Here is a 17,358-nt window from a genome sequence, read left to right as displayed (position 1 = left end):
GGCCCCCAGCAGCCCCCGGCCTGGAGACCCCTCAGGGGTCGGGGGTCCCCTCCTGTGTCCACTCGGTCCATCCTCACCCTGCTCTGCCCCTTCTCCCGGCCGGGGCTGCCGTAGCAGATGCTCCTGCAGGAAGCTGAGAGACGTGTGCGGGTGTTGGGGGCCGTGAGCCCAGGGCCTTGGGGTCAATCCTTGTTTGTCACAGCTTGAAGGAGAGTTGTCAGAGGCAGCGTGTGTGTGTGTGTGTGTGTGTGTGTGTGTGTGTATGCATGCGCCTGTGTGTGTACAGCCCTGGAGACGGGCTGTTTCTCATGTCCCAGGCCTGGGGTTCAGTCCCCCCTAGTGCCCTGCACAACCCAGCGTGTGAAGCATTTTCATCTTTTCAAGCCTCAGCCCCCACACCCCTCAGCCTGGAGGAAACTTGGGGGCGAGAGTCCAGGAGGCGGGTGAAGAGCCCGCAGAGGCGCTCCTGGATTCACCAAAGGCCTCAGAGGCCGGTGCTCTGAGCATTTTCACACGTGTTGGAGCTTGAGAGAGATGAGACCTGGTGGAGAGCTAAGTACGTTAAAATCCGCTTAAGGTGGTGGGCGGGGGGTTTAGGAACACTGCTAGCGCTCTCGCCTCTCACGCCCCAGGACCCGGGATCGGATCCCCGGGCGCCAAGTGTTTTCCCCCTGCCTCCCACAGGGGGAGGTAGGGAAGGAGGCGGGAGGTAGGGTAGGAGGTAGGTAGGGTAGGAGGTAGGCAGGGTAGGAGGCAGGCAGGGTAGGAGGTAGGAGGTAGGAGGTAGGTAGGGTAGGAGGCAGGCAGGGTAGGAGGTAGGAGGCAGGCAGGGTAGGAGGTAGGAGGTAGGAGGTAGGGTAGGAGGCAGGCAGGGAAGGAGGTAGGGTAGGAGGTAGGTAGGTAGGGAAGGAGGAAGGATAGGAGGTAGGAGGAAGGATAGGAGGTAGGTAGGTAGGAGGTAGGCGGGGAAGGAGGTAGGTGGAAGGTGGGGAAGGAGGTAGGTAGGGAAGGAGGTAGAGCCTCCTCGATAGGCCCCCCCCAGGATCCCCTAGACACTTAGGACCCCCCCAGGATCCCCTAGACACTTAGGACCCCCCCAGGATCCCCTAGACACTTAGAACCCCCAGATGCTTTTCATACTTGGTCAAGCTTTGCTGCCTGAAGGAGACTTGTAGGCAAAAATCCTCGTAGGGTGGGTGGGAGGGACAATAGAAACATGCTCAGCGCTCCTGCCTCTCACGTCCCAGGTCCCGGGATCGGATCCCCCCAGGAGACAAGTGTTTTTCCTGCTTGTTGGGGCCTGCAGGACACTTGTGGGCAAAAGTCTGAGGAGGGTGGGGGGAGGCCCCATAGGAACATTGAGAGAGCTTTTGCCTCTCATGTCCCAGGTCTCAGGATCGGGTCCCACACCCCCAGATACTTTTTCACACTTGCTTGAGCCTTAGGCCCCAGCAGCCGGGAGGAGACCCCAACAGCCTCGGAGGGCGGCGGCTGGCTCAGGAGCCCTGTGGGGGCGACTTACCTCGAGTCCCGGGTCTCCAGTTCAAGCTGCTGTGTAGGAATGGCAGTGACAACATGAAGCAGTTTACTTTTGTCAACGTGTTTTATTTTCATTAACACTTGTTCAATAAAGACTGAGGAAAGGAGATCCCTAGAAACCTGTTGCTTAACCCACAGGAGAAACTTACAAACCATTAAACCTCTCTTTGTCTTTGTCTTTCCAGCAGGAACTGCGAGTGTCTGCAGGGCGTCCTCTGTCCCCTGCAGCTTCACTCCAGCCTCGTCCGCCATCCAGACGGCTGAGAGCGGCAGGAGGGGACGGGGGCTGAGTGACACAGCAGGAAGCAGAGAGTACATAAAAGTGAGGGAGAGCCCAGCCCTGCTGTTCCCTGAGTTCTTGGACAAAAAGTCTGCCGTGAACACTGCCAGTCACTAATGATTTTAACTTTCAGCCCCAGAGCGGGAAGGACAGGCTGGAAACGGGTCCCAGAATAAAACCCGACCTGTGTCCCGGGCCCTGCGGGATGGGCACCGGCTCTCTGACCACCCGGCACGGCAGCTGGCGCCGGGGTTTTGAGTGCAGCCGAGAGACGCATCTTAGAGCTTTTCTGAGGGGGAAGATTTAAAGATTCAGGAGCATATGAGGGACCAAGAGAGCTATAGTCAAGTGTCCCAGGAACCCACAGGGTTCATCTGAGGTTTCTGGCTGCCGGGGGAAGAGTTTGCGGGCTGCTGAGACCAAGGTTGCCCCATGGAAAGCCCAGGCCACTGCAAGACTGCTGACAGGGCCCCCACCGCCACTCCCCCCAACGAACAGGGCAGCTTCACCACCTCTGCTCTGCTACTAAAGATTTCAGAGATGCAGGATACAGCAGGCACTGTGATGTCCTTTGTGGAGACGCCGCTCCTCTTCCTCCACTGTCTCCCGTCTGTCCGTCCCGCGTCTCCGAGGTGTTTTCCCTCCTTCCCCTCTGGTCAGCAGGGCTTCTCCCCCAGGTGAAATCTATCCAGCGCGCTCGTCTGACGGTCTCTGCGAACCTTCATCACTCCCCGTGAGGCCCAGCTGAGAGCTGCACAGTGTCTGCAGAGTCGGGGCCGCGGGACCCCCGGTCTCTCCCGGAGTCGGGGCCGCGGGACCCCCGGTCTCTCCCCGGAGTCGGGGCCGCGGGACCCCCGGTCTCTCCCGGAGTCGGGGCCGCGGGACCCCCGGTCTCTCCCGGAGTCGGGGCCGCGGGACCCCCGGTCTCTCCCGGACTCGGGGCCGCGGGACCCCCGGTCTCTCCCCGGAGTCGGGGCCGCGGGACCCCCGGTCTCTCCCGGAGTCGGGGCCGCGGGACCCCCGGTCTCTCCCGGAGTCGGGGCTGCGGGACCCCCGGTCTCTCCCGGAGTCGGGGCCGCGGGACCCCCGGTCTCTCCCGGAGTCGGGGCTGCGGGACCCCCGGTCGCACGGCCTCCGGCCCGGGGAGCAGCAGCAGCGGCTCGGGCACCGGGTGCGGAGCCCAGGTCGGGACTCACCGGGGAGGAGACGGCGGCCGTGCGGGGACCCGGGTCGGGACTCACCGGGGAGGAGACGGCGCCGTGCGGGGACCCGGGTCGGGACTCACCGGGGAGGAGACGGCGGCCGTGCGGGGACCCGGTCGAGGGCGGCGCGGGCGGCACTACACGACCGCAAACCCGCTGCCGCCTGACCCGCTTTTCCTTCTGCCGCGGGGGGAACCACCGTGGCCGGAGCCGCGACCGGAAGTGGGCGGGCCGGCGCGGTGACGCGGGGCGGCCGGTGTCTCTCCGTCTCCTTCCCTCCCGATCCCCTTCCGCTCCCGGTTTCTCTCTCTTCTGTCCAGTTACAGGGCAGGGGGCGGCCACTGGGAGCACTGGACGTGTCCCACAGGCGCCCAGCCCCACCAGTAACACCGACGGCCAGTCAATATCTGGAGGAATCTGAGTTCAAAGAGTGGAACACTTCCATTTTGAAAGATAACATGCGGGACCTTTGTAAAATAAACATTTTAGCCCTGATTTTACCTGAATGGGAGACAGCTGGGTGCTCATCGCAACCCACGCATCCCCGAGCGTCCCCTGCTCCTGATCGCCAAGGATCGCCGCCTCTCCAACGTCGCAGGGGCGGAGGGACTTGTGTCCAGGCGCCGGTGTCCCGTTGTCCCCTCCCACCCTGAGCGCCGCTCCCAGTGGCTGTCTGTCTCTCCCTCCTCCACGAAGCGCTGTCCCCGCGCCCAGCCTCTCGGTCCCCCACCACACGGGCCAGCTGGTATAAACACCTGAGCCGGCCTCCCTGACTGCATGCTCCTGGATTCTTTCTGCAGTCTTCTTTCCAGGGACACTGAGTGAACGTCCGTACTTGGGCTGCTGAGAAGACGCAGTTATGAACATGGGGGTACATATGTCCCTTTGAATCAGTGTCTTTGATTTTTTTGTTTGTTTGTTAGTTTATTAAGACCAGGTTTACTAGTGGGGCTTGGTGGCTGCATGACAAATCCACCGATCCTGGAAGCCATTCTTTTCCTATTCCCCTTTTTGTTTGATAGAACATAGAAACGGTGAGAGGGAAAGAGGAGACGGAATAAAGATGCATCGTATGAACAGTAACGGGAGGGGGGCAGGTGGTGGTGCACCTGGTTGAGCACACATGGTACAATGCCCAAGGACTCAGAATAGTAGTAAGACACAAAATTCACACCCATAGATCTGTAGCATATCACTCAGTCAGGTGCCTCATTGTCCAGCTCCATCTGATTTTTAACTTACTGAGCCACGGGGCTCAGGAGGTGGCACAGTGGCTACAGTGCCGGGCTCTCTAGCAGGACACCCACATTCCACACCAGACATCTGCCTACTCGCCTACATCCTACCTGTCAAGATTATTGAAGATTTGAATGCCAACTTGACAAAGCAAGAGACTATTTCAGACAAGGAAATCAAACAGAACTCCAGGGCATCGTGGGCACAGAACTAGTTTCTGACCTGTGAGGAGGTGAGATGCCCGCTGGGTGACAGCAAGACAGTCTGTGAAGGAGGAAGCTTCAGAGCTGCGAGATCTTCCCTCCGCCTCTTTTTCCATCTGAAATAACAGTCACCTGGTGGGGGAGCCCAGGCGATCGTGGTGATGAGCCTGCGGCAGCGGGGGGCGCTGGAAAGCCCTGGAGGTCTGCGCCTGGGGTGGGAGTTGGCGTGTGTCAGCTTCAGGTCCCTGTGGGGGGGTCACTGGACTGTCCCCACTAACCAGCACGGCATGTTCTCAATGTCCCCAGCGTCCCAGGCAACTGCTCAGAGGCCATCTTTTGATCTATCCCGGAATGGGAGTTAAAATAAAAAAACATTCATTCATGGGGCCAGACAGCGGTGCCCCGGTTCAGCATGGGCAGTGCTGTGCACAAGGACCACGCGAGGGCCAGGGTTTCAGCCGCCACTCCCCACCCGCAGGGGGGACACCTCATGAGCAGTGAAGCAGGTGTGAAGTGGTCTCTCTCCCTCTCTAGATCCCCTTTCCTCTCTCCATTTCTCTGTCCTATCCAATAAAATAGAGAAAGAAAAAAAAAAGGCCTCCAGGAGCAGTGCATTCGCAGTGCCGGCACGGAACCCTCATGATAACTCTGGAGGCAAAAATAAACGAATCAAAGACATTGATTTCTTATTGCTTCTGGTGGTGCGGGACATTGAATCTGGGACTTCAGAGCCTCAGGCCTGAGAGTGTCTTTGCATCACCATTCTGGTACCTAGCCCTGCCCCCTTTCTAGTCTGGATGCCACTAGGTGGATTGCTGAGGCTCCGTGCCAGCACTAGGAAGCCAGGGTTGCTGGCAGCTCCCCACCCCAACACCCTCCCATTTGTTCTTTCCCTCTGAGTTTAAAGTGCACTGAGAAATTGATAGGAAGGGGTGAGACAGAGACATGGAGAGAAAGAGAGACCCCTGCAGACCTGCCTCACCTTTCCTCCCGCTGCAGGCAGGGAACGGGGCTCCATCCCTGGTTCTTGTGCCCGGAGGTCTGGGAACCCCAGCGGGTTCCTCACAGCCCAGCAGCACAGCAGAGCTGCTCAAATCGCTATTTATATATTTGCCTCCAGGGTTATTGCTGGGGCTCAGTGCCTGCACTGCTCCTGGAGGCTATATTTTTTCTCCCTTTTGTTGCTCTGGTTGTCTTTTCATTGTTGTGGTTATTGTTACTGTTGTTATTGCTGCCATTGTTGTCGCTTCCCCCCCCCCAAAGGGAGTTGGAGCAAGGCAGGAGATGGCAGGGGACTCGCCCATGGCACAGACACAGGGGGAGCAAAGGCAGAGCTCCAGGACCCTTCTGTCTCTGTGGACACCTCACCAGGGAACCTGGCACCTCAGCCTCGTCTCCTACCTCTCTCTAGCTCCTGGGGAGCGAGCTCCCAAGTGCAGATTCTGTGAACAGACTGCAAACACCTGCCCAAAGCGACAACTGGTCCAGACCAAGGGGTGGTCCAGGGGCCCTGCTGTGCTATGTCGCCACCTTGTGGACACCGAGCAGAATGCACCTTGCTGAAAACATCCAACCAAAGGGCTGCCGTATTTCTCCCAATATTTCCTTCACTATCATTTCCTGACACAGATCCAGGGAGAAAAACACACAGAGACACCAGAACACTTGTCAGCTCAGGCTATCGGTGCCCAAAGCAACAACTGGTCCAGGCCAAGGGGCAGAGCAGTGGGAGCAAGGCCCGCCCTGCAGGGGCCCTGCTGTGTTATGTCGCCGCCTTGTGGACACGGAGCAGAATGCACCTTGCGGGAGAACACACCCAAACCAAGGGCTCCAGTATTTCTCCCAATATTGTCTACGTTTTCTTTCGTTACACAGAGCCAAAAGCAGACAGAGAAACACCACAACACTGTCAGCTCAAGCGAATGGTGGTGTCAGGGAGTGAAACTGGGTTCTTGAAGCCACAGGCATGAAAGTCTTTGGCAGAACTCCTAAGATAGCTCCTAAGCACTCGGTCTTCTTACTTTAAATATTTTATTGTACTGTTATATTTATCTTGGAGAGAGAGGGAAGGAGGGAGACAGAGAGAATAATGCTAGCTCCTAAGCTATCTCCCAGCCCAAGGACTTCTTTTCAAGTATTTTTCTTTACTTTTTAAATATCTGTAGTAAAGAGAGATAGGTATAAAGACAGAAAGATGTTAACTACTAGGCAGTCATTGCTGCCCGAGTGCTCTTTACTTACTTATTATTTTATCACATTTTATTTTATGCTTCTGCTTAGTGATGAGAGCTAGAGATACAGAAAGATACAGAGAGAGGGAGACGGGCATTGGTAATATGCTGATATGCTAATAATGCTGATGCACAGAGACTCTCCCACCTGAAGCTCTGAATTTCCTGCCACATAATGAGGCAGGGCACAGCAAGGATCTGGTTAAATTAGATAAAATAATAAATATAATATATGTGTGTGTATCAGAGAGTGAAAGCAGAGTACTGCTCAGCTCAGACTTATGCTGGAGAGCTGGGGATTCAGCATGAAGCCTTGAAATCTCAGACATGAAAGCTTTTTACTTAACCAGTAAGCTCCTGCCTGGCCCCCAAGGGCTTCTTTCAGTAGGAGCTCACAGTCTGTTGATTCAGGCCCAGAAAGGAACAGCCTGCCACATGGCTCAATACAGGACAGTGATGCTGACACCTGAGAGCCCCAGCCCCATTCCCTGCCCTTCCCAGGTCTAACTGCTGTGACTCCCTGTCCTGACTGACTTGGCTAAATACACAAACCTGTTTCCCGCTGTAGAAAAGAGCGACTTCCTGTGCAGCATGGCAAATGCAAGCTCTCCACATGCCTGGCCAAAGAGGAGACTCACTCCCCGCTTCCAGCCCTTGTCGTGGGCAAAACTCTGCTCCTGCTCTGTGGACTTTGCCTTTTCCTAGAAGTTAGCAATCTCCACGCCAACGTCATTTCCATCCCTTCCTCTCTCTCTCTCTCTCTTTCTGATTTTCTTTCAAAATGGCATCAAATTAGGATGTAACATTTTCAAGGTGTTATTTATTACCTATAACACACCAATAGGGGGAGAGAGAGAAAAAGACAGATACACACACACACACACACACACACACACACACACACACACACAGCATTTCTTGCTCAGACAAATGTCAGAGGAACTCAGACCTCACCATCCAAGGCCCTGTACACTGACCCACCTGGGACACCAGAGACCTTTGTATCCATGTGAGGGGGCAGCTCAGAGCCTTCCTGGGTCAACAACCCCAAGGGAATAAATCCCCTTGAAGGATTCCTGCTGGGGTGACCTCCACCCTGACCCCAGGCACTGTGCACAGCTTGGAAACTCTGATGCAGTTTCTGCTTGCTGGCCCAGTATCAAGCACCAGCCTTGTCCTTCCTTCTACCAGTTCACTCCCAGCACCACCTGTGAGGGTTGCTGCAGATGTGCTTTGCCCCTCCCTTTTCCCTATTCCTTTCTTTTATCTCTTGTTTGTACTTTTTAATTATTATTGTCCATTGCCCTTTTATTGTCTTTTTTTGTCAAATATTGTTCTAATCTCTTTATTGGGGCATTAATGGCTTAGACTTGACAGCAAAATACAGTACTTTGTATATTTCTTTTTTAAACATTTATTATTATTATTATTTACCAGATCACCGATCAGCTCTGGTTTATGGTGGTATGGGGCACTGAACCTAGGACTTCTGACCCTTAGGCATGAGAGCCTGTTTGTATAACCATTATGCTATCTACCCCCACCCTCAGTTTTCTATATGACAATGAACCCCCTTCTAGGTCCTCCTCTGTCATTATTTTCCAGGACCTGAATCCTGAACCCCAGCCTGCTGTCTTCTCCTTTGGTGCAATATATCATTGATTGTGCTTTATTCCCCTTTCCATTCTTTCTTTTATTTTTCCTCCTTTTTTATTTTTATATATATATATTTTTACCAGAGCACTAATCAGCTCTGGCTTATGCTGGTGCTGGGGATTAAACCTGGGACTCCAGAGCCTCAGGCCTGAGAGTGTCTTTGCATCCCCATTCTGGTGTCTGCCCCTGGTCCCTTTTCTAGGTGGGTTGCTGAGGCTCTGTGCCAGCACTAGGAAGCAGAGTGGCCCGCAGCTTCCCCACCCCCTCCCCAACACCCTCCTATTTGTTCTTTCTCTCTGAGAGAGCCTGGCACCTCAGCCACGCAAGCCTGGTGCTCTAACCAGTCAACTTGTCTCCTGCCTCTCTCTACTCCTGGCAAGGAAGCTGCCAAGAACAGAGCCTGTGAACAGACTGCAAACTCCTCGCCATGAACACCCAAGGGGACCCTCCAGTGGGAGCCAGGCCAGCCAAGCAGGAGCACGGCTGAGAAATGTCGCCGCCTTGTGGACACAGAGGGAAATGCACCTCAAGGGAGACCAGAGCCCAGGAAAGAGCTCCTGTATTTCTCTGAATATTTTCTTCATTGTCACACACCTCCAATAAGAAAAACACACAGAGAAACACCACCACACCACTCAGTTCTAGCTCAGGATGGAGCCAGGGATTGAAACTGGGTTCTTGAAGCCACAGGCATGAAAGTCTTTGGCTGAAGTCCCAATATAGCCCCTAAGCCCAAAGTTTACTTATTTTAATTACTTTCATTTTATGCTGTTATTACATTTAGTTATTGCAAGAGAGAGAGAGAGAAAAGAGAGAGAAAAAATGGTGCTACCTACTAAACTATCTTCTATCCCAAGGACTTGTTATGTTTTATATTTTTATTTTACTTTTCCTTATTAATAATTTAAATGAAGGAAACATAGGTTTAAAGAGAGAAAGATGATAACTATAAGGTGGTTACTTCTGCCAAGCTCTCCTTTCTAATTTACTATTTCATTATATTTCATTTATTGTTACCTTTAGAAGTCAGATCTAGAGACCCATGAGGAAGATGCAGAGACACCGATATGGACAGGGGTAGGTGTCATAATGGTGATGCAGAGACTCCCATACCTGAATCTCTGAGGTTCCCGCAACACCAGGGTCCAGGGTGGAGTCAGGCTCTGGTAAAAAATAAATCTCAGATGGAGACCACAGCACTACTCAGCTCAGATTTATGCTGGAGAGCTGGGGATTGAACCTGAAGACTTGGAACACCAAGCATAGAGCTTTTGACATAACCATTATGCTATCAACTAGCTCCCAAGGTATTTTTAAACATGATCTCAGACTGTTGATTCAGGCCCAGAAAGGAGCAACCTGCCAGAGAGCTCAATGCAGGTCAGGGATGCTCACACCTCAGAGCCCCAGCTCCATCCCCTGCCCTGCCCTGACACAACTACTTTGAACCCTTCTCTTGACTGCCTTGCCTAATAGAAACCTGTTTCTCCCTGTAGAAAAGAGTGAATTCCTGTGCAGCCTGGGAAATGCAAACTCGCCAGATGCCTGGACACAGAGGAGAGGAGACCTTGACTCACACCCGCCTAGCACTGGGCAAAACTCTGCTCCTGCTGGGTGGGTTTTCCATTTTCTTAGCACTGAGCATCCCCAAATCAACTGGATTTCCATATCTCTCTCTCTCCGATCTTTTTTTTTTAATGGCATCAATTTAGAATGCAACATTTTCAAGGTGTTATGTATTACCTGCCACACACCAATTAGGAGAGATTTAGAGCATTTCTTATGCAGACAAAGGGCAGACGAACCCAGACATCACCATCCAAAGCCCTGTGCACTGACCCACCTCCTGGGACTCCAGAGACCTTTGTGTACATGAGGGGCCAGCTCAGAGCCTTCCTGGGTCAACAACAGGAAAGGAATAAATCCCCTTGAAGGGTCCCTGCTTGTGTGGCCTCCACCCTGACCCCAGGCCCTGAGCACAGCTATGCAACTGGGCTGCCCTTCCTGCTTGCTGCCCAGTGACAAGCACCAGCGCTGCCCTTCATTCCACCAGTTCAATCCCCAGCACCACCTGTGAGGGATCCTGCATGTGTGCTCGCTCCCCATTTTCTATTCCTTTCATTCTGTGTTTGTTTCTTATCTCTTTTTCTCAGAAGAATTTCTTTCTTTCTTTTTCTTATTTGCTTCTTTTTTCTTTCTCTTAATTTTAGTTTTTTTAAATCAGAGTAATGACCAGTTCTGGTTATGGTGGTGCAAGCTTTGAACCAGGAACTTCAGGGGCTCAGGCATGAGAGTGTTTTTGCACCACGTCAGGCCTGAGAGTCTATTGTCTCAGCCTCGTAAGCCTGGTGCTCTGCCCAGTCACCTCTGTCTCCTGCCTCTCTCAAGTTTCTGGAAAGAAAGCTGCCAAGAACAGACCCTGTGAACAGACTGCAAACACCCTCCCCACATGAACACCCAAGGGCAGTCCAGTGGGAGCCCCGCATGGCCAGCAGGGGCACTGCTGGGAAATGTCGCCGCCTTGTGGACACGGAGTAGAATGCACCGCAAGGGAGACTAGAGCCCAGCAAAGGGCTCCCGTATTTCTCTGAATGTTGTTTTCATGGTCTTTTCCTCACACACACAGGGAGAAAACACACAGAGAAACACCACCACACTGCTCAGCTCAAGCTCAGGATGGCGCTGAGGAGTGAAACTGGGGTTTTGAAGCCACAGGCATGAAAGTCATTGGCTGAACTCTAAAGACAGGTCCTAAGCCCAAAGTCTACTTATTTTAAATATTTCCATTTTATGCTGTCACTAAATTTAGCTATTGATAGGCAGATACATAGAGAGAGAGAGAGAGAGAGAGAGAGAGAGGCAAGCTATCTTCAATCCCAAGGACTTGTTATTTTTTTCTATTTTTATTTTACTTTACTTTGCTAATAATTTTAACTAATGAAACATAGGATTACAGAGAGAAAGATGATAACTATGAGGTGGCCACTTCTGCCAAGCTCTCCTTTCTAATTTCCTATTTTATCATATTTCATTTTATTGTTATCCTTAAAAGTGAGATCAAGAGGTCTATGAGGAAGATACAGGGACACTGACATGAGCAGGGGTAGGTGTCAAAGAGACTCATACCTGAAGCTCTGAGGTTCCTCAGAAGAGGGTGCTGAGTTGAGCAAGTCACTAGTTCAAATAAAGGGGAGTCGGGCTGTAGCGCAGCGGATTAAGCGCACGTGGCGCAAAGCGCAAGGATGGCATAAGGATCCCGGTTTGAGCCCCCGGCTCCCCACCTGGAGGGGAGTCGCTTCACAGGCAGTGAAGCAGGTCTGCAGGTGTCTGTCTTCCTCTCCCCCTCTCTGTCTCCCCCTCCTCTCTCCATTTCTCTCTGTCCTATCCAACGACAGCAAGAGCAATAACAACAATAACAACAGTGATAATAACAAGGGCAACAAAAGGGAAAAAAATGGCCTCCAGGCGCAGTGGATTCATAGTGCAGACAGTGAGCCACAGCGAAACCCTGGAGGCAAAAAGAAAAAAAAGAAGTAAGGTGGGGAGTGGGGTGGAGGCACAGGGGGTTAAGTGCAAGTGGCACAAAGCGCAAGGACCTGCGTAAGGATCCTGGTTCGAGCCTCTCCCATTTGCTCTTTCACTTTGAGTTTAATGTACACTGAGAAATTGAGACGGGAGGGTGGAGTTTAGAGGGAGAGAGAAAGAGATGCCCCTGCAGACCTGCTTCACCTCTCCTCACCCTGCAGGTGGGGACGGGGCTCCAGGTCTGGTCCTTGCACACGTGTGGGATGGCCCTGGGGCTGGTCACTGCCCAGCACCCAGCAGAGGATCTCCGATCTCCTTTTTCCTGGAAGGGGCTTTCAACAGTGCAGGAGACACAAAGGGACTGACCCAGGCGACAGACAGATGGAGAGCACAGGCAGAGGTCCAGGACTCCTGTGTCTCTGTGGCCAGCCCACCTGCCAGGGCAGGAAACCAGGTACCTCAGCCACACAAGCCGGGTGCTCTGCCCAGTCCACTCTGTCTCCTGCCTCTCCCTCTAGCTCCTGGCAAAGAAGCTGCAAAAGAACAGAGCCCGTGAACAGGCTGCAAACACCCTCCCCACCAACACCGTCCAGTGCGAGGCAGGTGCACCCAGCAGGGGCACTGCTGTGAGATGTCGCCGCCTTGTGGACACGCAGCAGAATGCACCTGGAGGGAGACTAGAGCCCAGCAAAGGGCTCCCGTGTTTCTCTGAATGTTGTTTTCATGGTCTTTTCCTCACACACATCCAGTGAGAAAACACACAGAGAAACACCACCACACTGCTCAGCTCAAGCTCAGGATGGCGCTGGGGATTGAAACTGGGTTCTTGAAGCCACAGGTATGAAAAGTCTTTGGCAGAACTCTTAAGATAGCTGCTGGGGAGTCAGGCGGTAGCATAGCGGGTTAAGTACACGTGGCGCAAAGCACAAGGACCGGCACAAGGATCCCGGTTCGAACCCCCGGCTCCCCACCTGCAGGGGAGTCTCTTTACAGGCAGGGAAGCCCGTCTGCAGGTGTCTGTCTTTCTCTCCCCCTCTCTGTCTTCCCCTCCTCTCTCCATTTCTCTGTCCTATCCAACAATGACTACAACAATGAAACAACTAGGGCAACAAAAGGGAACAAATAAATAAATATTTTTAAAAAGTGAAACTAAAATCTGGAAGGATACAATGAAATACAATCCAGTAGCTTAAAAAGATGAGACTGTGTCATTTGAAAGCAAGCTGATAGAACTGGTGAGTATGCTCAGCTAATAAGAACTGAGAGACAAAAAAAAAAAAACTGAAAGACAAGTTCGCGATAATGTTCCTTTTATGTGAGACTTATATGACCAAAGCAGACGAATTTAGAACACAAAGATCACCAAACTGCCTCAGAGTTTGCAAGGAAATTGGTCTTAAAAGGGGTGGGTAAGACACAGGACTTTGGTGGAGGGGTGCTTGACTTACACACACAGAGTCTGGGTGTGAGCCTATACTCCTGAGATCAGTGGCGGTAAAAGAAATCAAAATAAAAAACAAATTTCGGGGGAGTCGGGCAGTAGCACAGCAGGTTCAGTGCACACGTTGCAAAGCACGAGAACCTGTGTAAGGATCCCAGTTTGAGCCCCCGGCACCCCAATTGCAGGGGGGTCACTTTACAGGCGCTGAAGCAGGTCTGCAGGTGTCTGTCTTTCTCTCCTCTCAGTCTTGCCCCCTCTCTCCATTTCTCTCTGTCCTATCCAACAGCAATGACATCAATAACAACTATAACAATAATCACAACGATATAACAAGGGCAACAAAAAGGGAAAAAAATAGTCTCCAAGAGCAGTGGATTTGTGGTACAGGCACTGAGCTCCAGCAATAACCCTGGAGGCAAAAAAACAAAACAAAAACAGGCAACAGGGGACTCCCCGTAGCAGTCCCACCACAGAGCACACAAGCAGCCCGGCTGGAATTCTCACCCACATGTCCCCAACACAGATCTTCCACAAAGCAAAGAGCACCTCCAAGTTGCTCTCCAGAGCCGGACTGACCTGCTGATCACGTGCTCTCAAGGCCGCAGGCAAGTCAGGAAAGCACCGATTCTAAACTACTCAGTTCAGTCACGCAGCTCACAAGATCTTCAGAAGCAGAGATGGCGGCCAACTTGCCCCATGCCAGTGTCTGTGGCCAGGCAGCGGTGTTTTCTGGGGGTCAGCCATTTCAAAGCCTGCTGCCCTATCGCAGACCAAGCCTTGTTTCCTCTCCCGGGAAAGCCGAAATCAAACTTCAGTCAGAACAGCCCCACTCACTACCAATTGCAAACACCTGGACTCCGGACTGAGCCATTACAGTGTGTGTGTGTGTGGGGGGGTGGCTGAGAGGGTGAAGAAGGGGGAGGCTGGGGGCTGGACCCTCAGGGAGTTTCTTTTCTCCTCCTCTTCCAGTTGTTCTTCCTCCTTTCCCTTGTTTTACAGAAGCTGCTCAGTTCCAATTTAAGGCTGAGCTGAAAATTGAACCTGGGACTTCAGAGCCTCAGGCAGGAAAGTCTTTTGCAGACATTATGCAGTTAGTTCCCCGAGCCCTGTGACTGGTCTTCCTTCAAAGTCACTTCTTCTAGCGTTTGCCCTTCTTCCGTAGCCAGTCAACAGCGTCAGGTTGAGCCTGATGTCAAATTTCGATACCTCCTTTGAATCTGGAGAGGTGGCAGTCGTTGACTATGTGGGTCATAGTCTGTCTGGAGCCACAGGGGCAGTTCGGGTCATCTCTGGCTCCCCAGCGATGGAACATAGCGGCGCACCGGCCATGGCCTGTTCGATAGCGATTGAGGAGGGCCCGATCATAACGTGCTAGGTCAAAGCCGGGTGGACGCTCGCAGGGGTCTGTGATGAGGTGTTTGTTCTTTTCAAAGTCACTAATTTGCAACTTCATCTATTCTTGCCCTCAGTAATAGCCACTGAGTGGGTCATATTGCAAATTGTTATTTTTCATCTCTATCAATATGACTTGGGTCTTTCTATGTATTTTATTATTTTATTTTATTTTATTTTTAACCAGAGCACTGCTGAGCTCTGGCTTCTGGTAGTGCTGGGGGAGGGGTGCAGCTTGAACCTGACACTCTGAAGCCCTAGGCAGATTCTCTTTGCATAACCATTATGCTAGCTTCCCACCCTAAATAAATCTTTAAAAGGCCTGTAAATATCTCTCCTGGAAATGCACTGCTTTACCCTGTTAGACTGTGGGCCTAACCTCACTGAAGGTAGCTTTGGTGTTGTGGGCTCTCTCATTATCTCTGCGTCTTTGCCTGTTGATATCAAAATTAAATAAGAAGTTATGAGCTAGAGACTCAGAGGAGATCTATCGTGCCATAGTAAACAGAGGATTGTCTTCTTCTGGACAAAAACGGATGAAGCTGGAGGTGACTATGCCTCTGTCCGTCCTCTCCTGGAGCTTTCACGGTTGTCTGTCTGCCATTCACCAACCCCATCCACGACCAGTGAATTTTACACTGACAACTGCAGGTTTTGCAACAGTCAGTTCCCACCTTCTCCTGCGCCTTCACTCCTGAGCATTCAGGTCCTGGCTTGCCCAGATAAAGACCACTCAGCCCCCTGTGTGTTCCTGGTCCGTGTGTACAATATTCAGCTGTCCATCTGCTCACTGCAATAGCACAGAGAAAGGTTTGACAAATCCATGCCACACGGATGCAAGGTTCCTGAGACACGAGCTGGGAAGAGATAGGGGTTTCCAGATCAATCCCCCTCTCTGAAGGCACATCCTGCCATTACTACAGTCTTTGTTGGGAGACTCAGTATTTAATCCAAGTCCAGACGGCATATGTTATACCTGGGTGGTGGCACAGTGGGTGAAAAAACCGTTAGTGTCAGGGAGCTGGGCGCTAGCTCATGTGAAAGAATGGAATTCCCCAAGTGGACTAGTTCATGGAAGTAGACAGAGAAGATGTCTTAAAAGCTAGAGAAGATGAAATTACACTAATGCGCTAATCGCTTCACCTTTGCACCTGGCAGATAAGAATGTTTGCCTTGAAACTGCATATCCTGCATATCCCCCCAGCTATATGTTAACCTGCCCATTTGGCTTCTGTAAACACTGCTTGCTTCCTCCTCCCAGAAGATAATGATGGAATGTTTTCCTTGAAACTTTAACCCCCAAATTAGCAAGGACATGTTAATCACATAATTCATGTAGACCCCCCCATTCATCTCTCCTTTACAGGAGGATGGTTTACAAGCCTCAGGGTCTCAGGGCTACTGGACCAAATTTGGCACTCCGGTTTGTCTTTGTCTTTTGGTGTCGTCTCTGTGTACGTCTGTGGACTGGCCTTATTTGCACTCTTTTAAATTTAAGAATAATTTTTTTAAATTTATTTATTCCCTTTTGTTGCCCTTGTTTTATTGTTGCTGTTATTGATGTCGTTGTTGTTGGATAGGACACAGAGAAACGAGAGAGGAGGGGAAGACAGACCGGGAGAAAAAGATCGATACCCACGGGCTTGCTTCACCGCCTGTGAAGTGACTCCCCTGCAGGTGGGGAGCTGGGGGCTTGAACTGGGGTCCTTGCGCTTTGTGCAATCTGCACTTAACCCGCTGCGCTACTGCTCAACTCCCATACTTCATTTATATACGGGAGTCGTGTCAGTTTGTGTGGGTTCGGATCAGAAGTGTCCTTACACATCTTCCTCTATGTCCTGTGTTGGCCTCAGTTTGTCTTTGTTTGTAATGGGTACGAAACAAAACTTAACAGCGCAGGTGGCGCAAAGCACAAGGAACTGCGTAAGGATCCCGGTTCGAGCCCCCGGCTCCCCACCTGCAGGGGAGTCGCTTCACAGGCGGTGAAGCAGGTCTGCAGGTGTCTGTCTTTCTCTCCCCCTCTCTGTCTTCCCCTCCTCTCTCCATTTCTCTCTGTCCTATCCAACAATAACAACAACTGTGACAATAACAATAACTATAACAAGGGCAACAAAAAGAGAAAAATGGACTCCAGGAGCAATGGATTCGTAGTGCAGGCACCGAGCCCCAGTGATAAACCTGGAGGCAAAAACAAATCTGTTAAAAAAGAATTCCCAGGATTCGGGTGGTAGCACAGCAGTTTATGTGCATGAGGCGCAAGGACCGGCGTGAGGATGCGGGTTGGAGCCCCCGGCTCCCCACCTGCAGGGGAGTCACTTCCCAGGCGGTGAAGCAGGTCTGCAGGTGTCTCTTTTCTCCCCTCTATCTTCCCTCACCTCTCAACTTCTTTCTGTCCTATCTGGAAAAAACCAAAAAGTTGGAAAAAATGGCCTCCATGAGCAGTGGATTCATAGTGCAGGCGTGATAACCCTGGAGGCAAAAAAAAAAAAGAACAGATGAGATGGAGTATGCTCAGTCTGCTACAGCTGGTGGGGTTATAGCATAATGGTTATACAAAGACACTTTCAGGGTGCAACTGGTTGAGCGCACGTTACAATGCTCTAGGTCCCAGGTTCAAGCCCCTGGTCCTCACCTGCAGGGGGAAAGCTTCACA

At 51.9% G+C, this 17,358-nt stretch overlaps 1 protein-coding gene across 1 annotated transcript; it reads right to left on the bottom strand.

Annotated features, from left to right (window-relative positions):
- Nucleotides 1-1,584: 1,584 nt before the first annotated feature.
- On the bottom strand, nt 1,585-3,606 carry LOC132537060 (cuticle collagen 2-like). The gene is made up of 2 exons (XM_060186497.1): nt 3,523-3,606; nt 1,585-3,438 (listed from the first exon to the last, which is right to left on the bottom strand). The coding sequence occupies exons 1-2, from the start codon at nt 3,547-3,549 to the stop codon at nt 2,476-2,478; spliced, it is 990 nt and encodes a 329-aa protein (XP_060042480.1). The 5' UTR covers nt 3,550-3,606; the 3' UTR covers nt 1,585-2,475.
- Between the last annotated feature and the right edge of the window lie 13,752 nt (nt 3,607-17,358).

The sequence above is a fragment of the Erinaceus europaeus genome, chromosome 2, assembly GCF_950295315.1.
Source record: "Erinaceus europaeus chromosome 2, mEriEur2.1, whole genome shotgun sequence".
Classification (NCBI taxonomy): domain Eukaryota; kingdom Metazoa; phylum Chordata; class Mammalia; order Eulipotyphla; family Erinaceidae; genus Erinaceus; species Erinaceus europaeus.
Note: the sequence above shows the minus strand (reverse complement) of the source record. Positions and strands in the feature narration are given on the sequence as shown.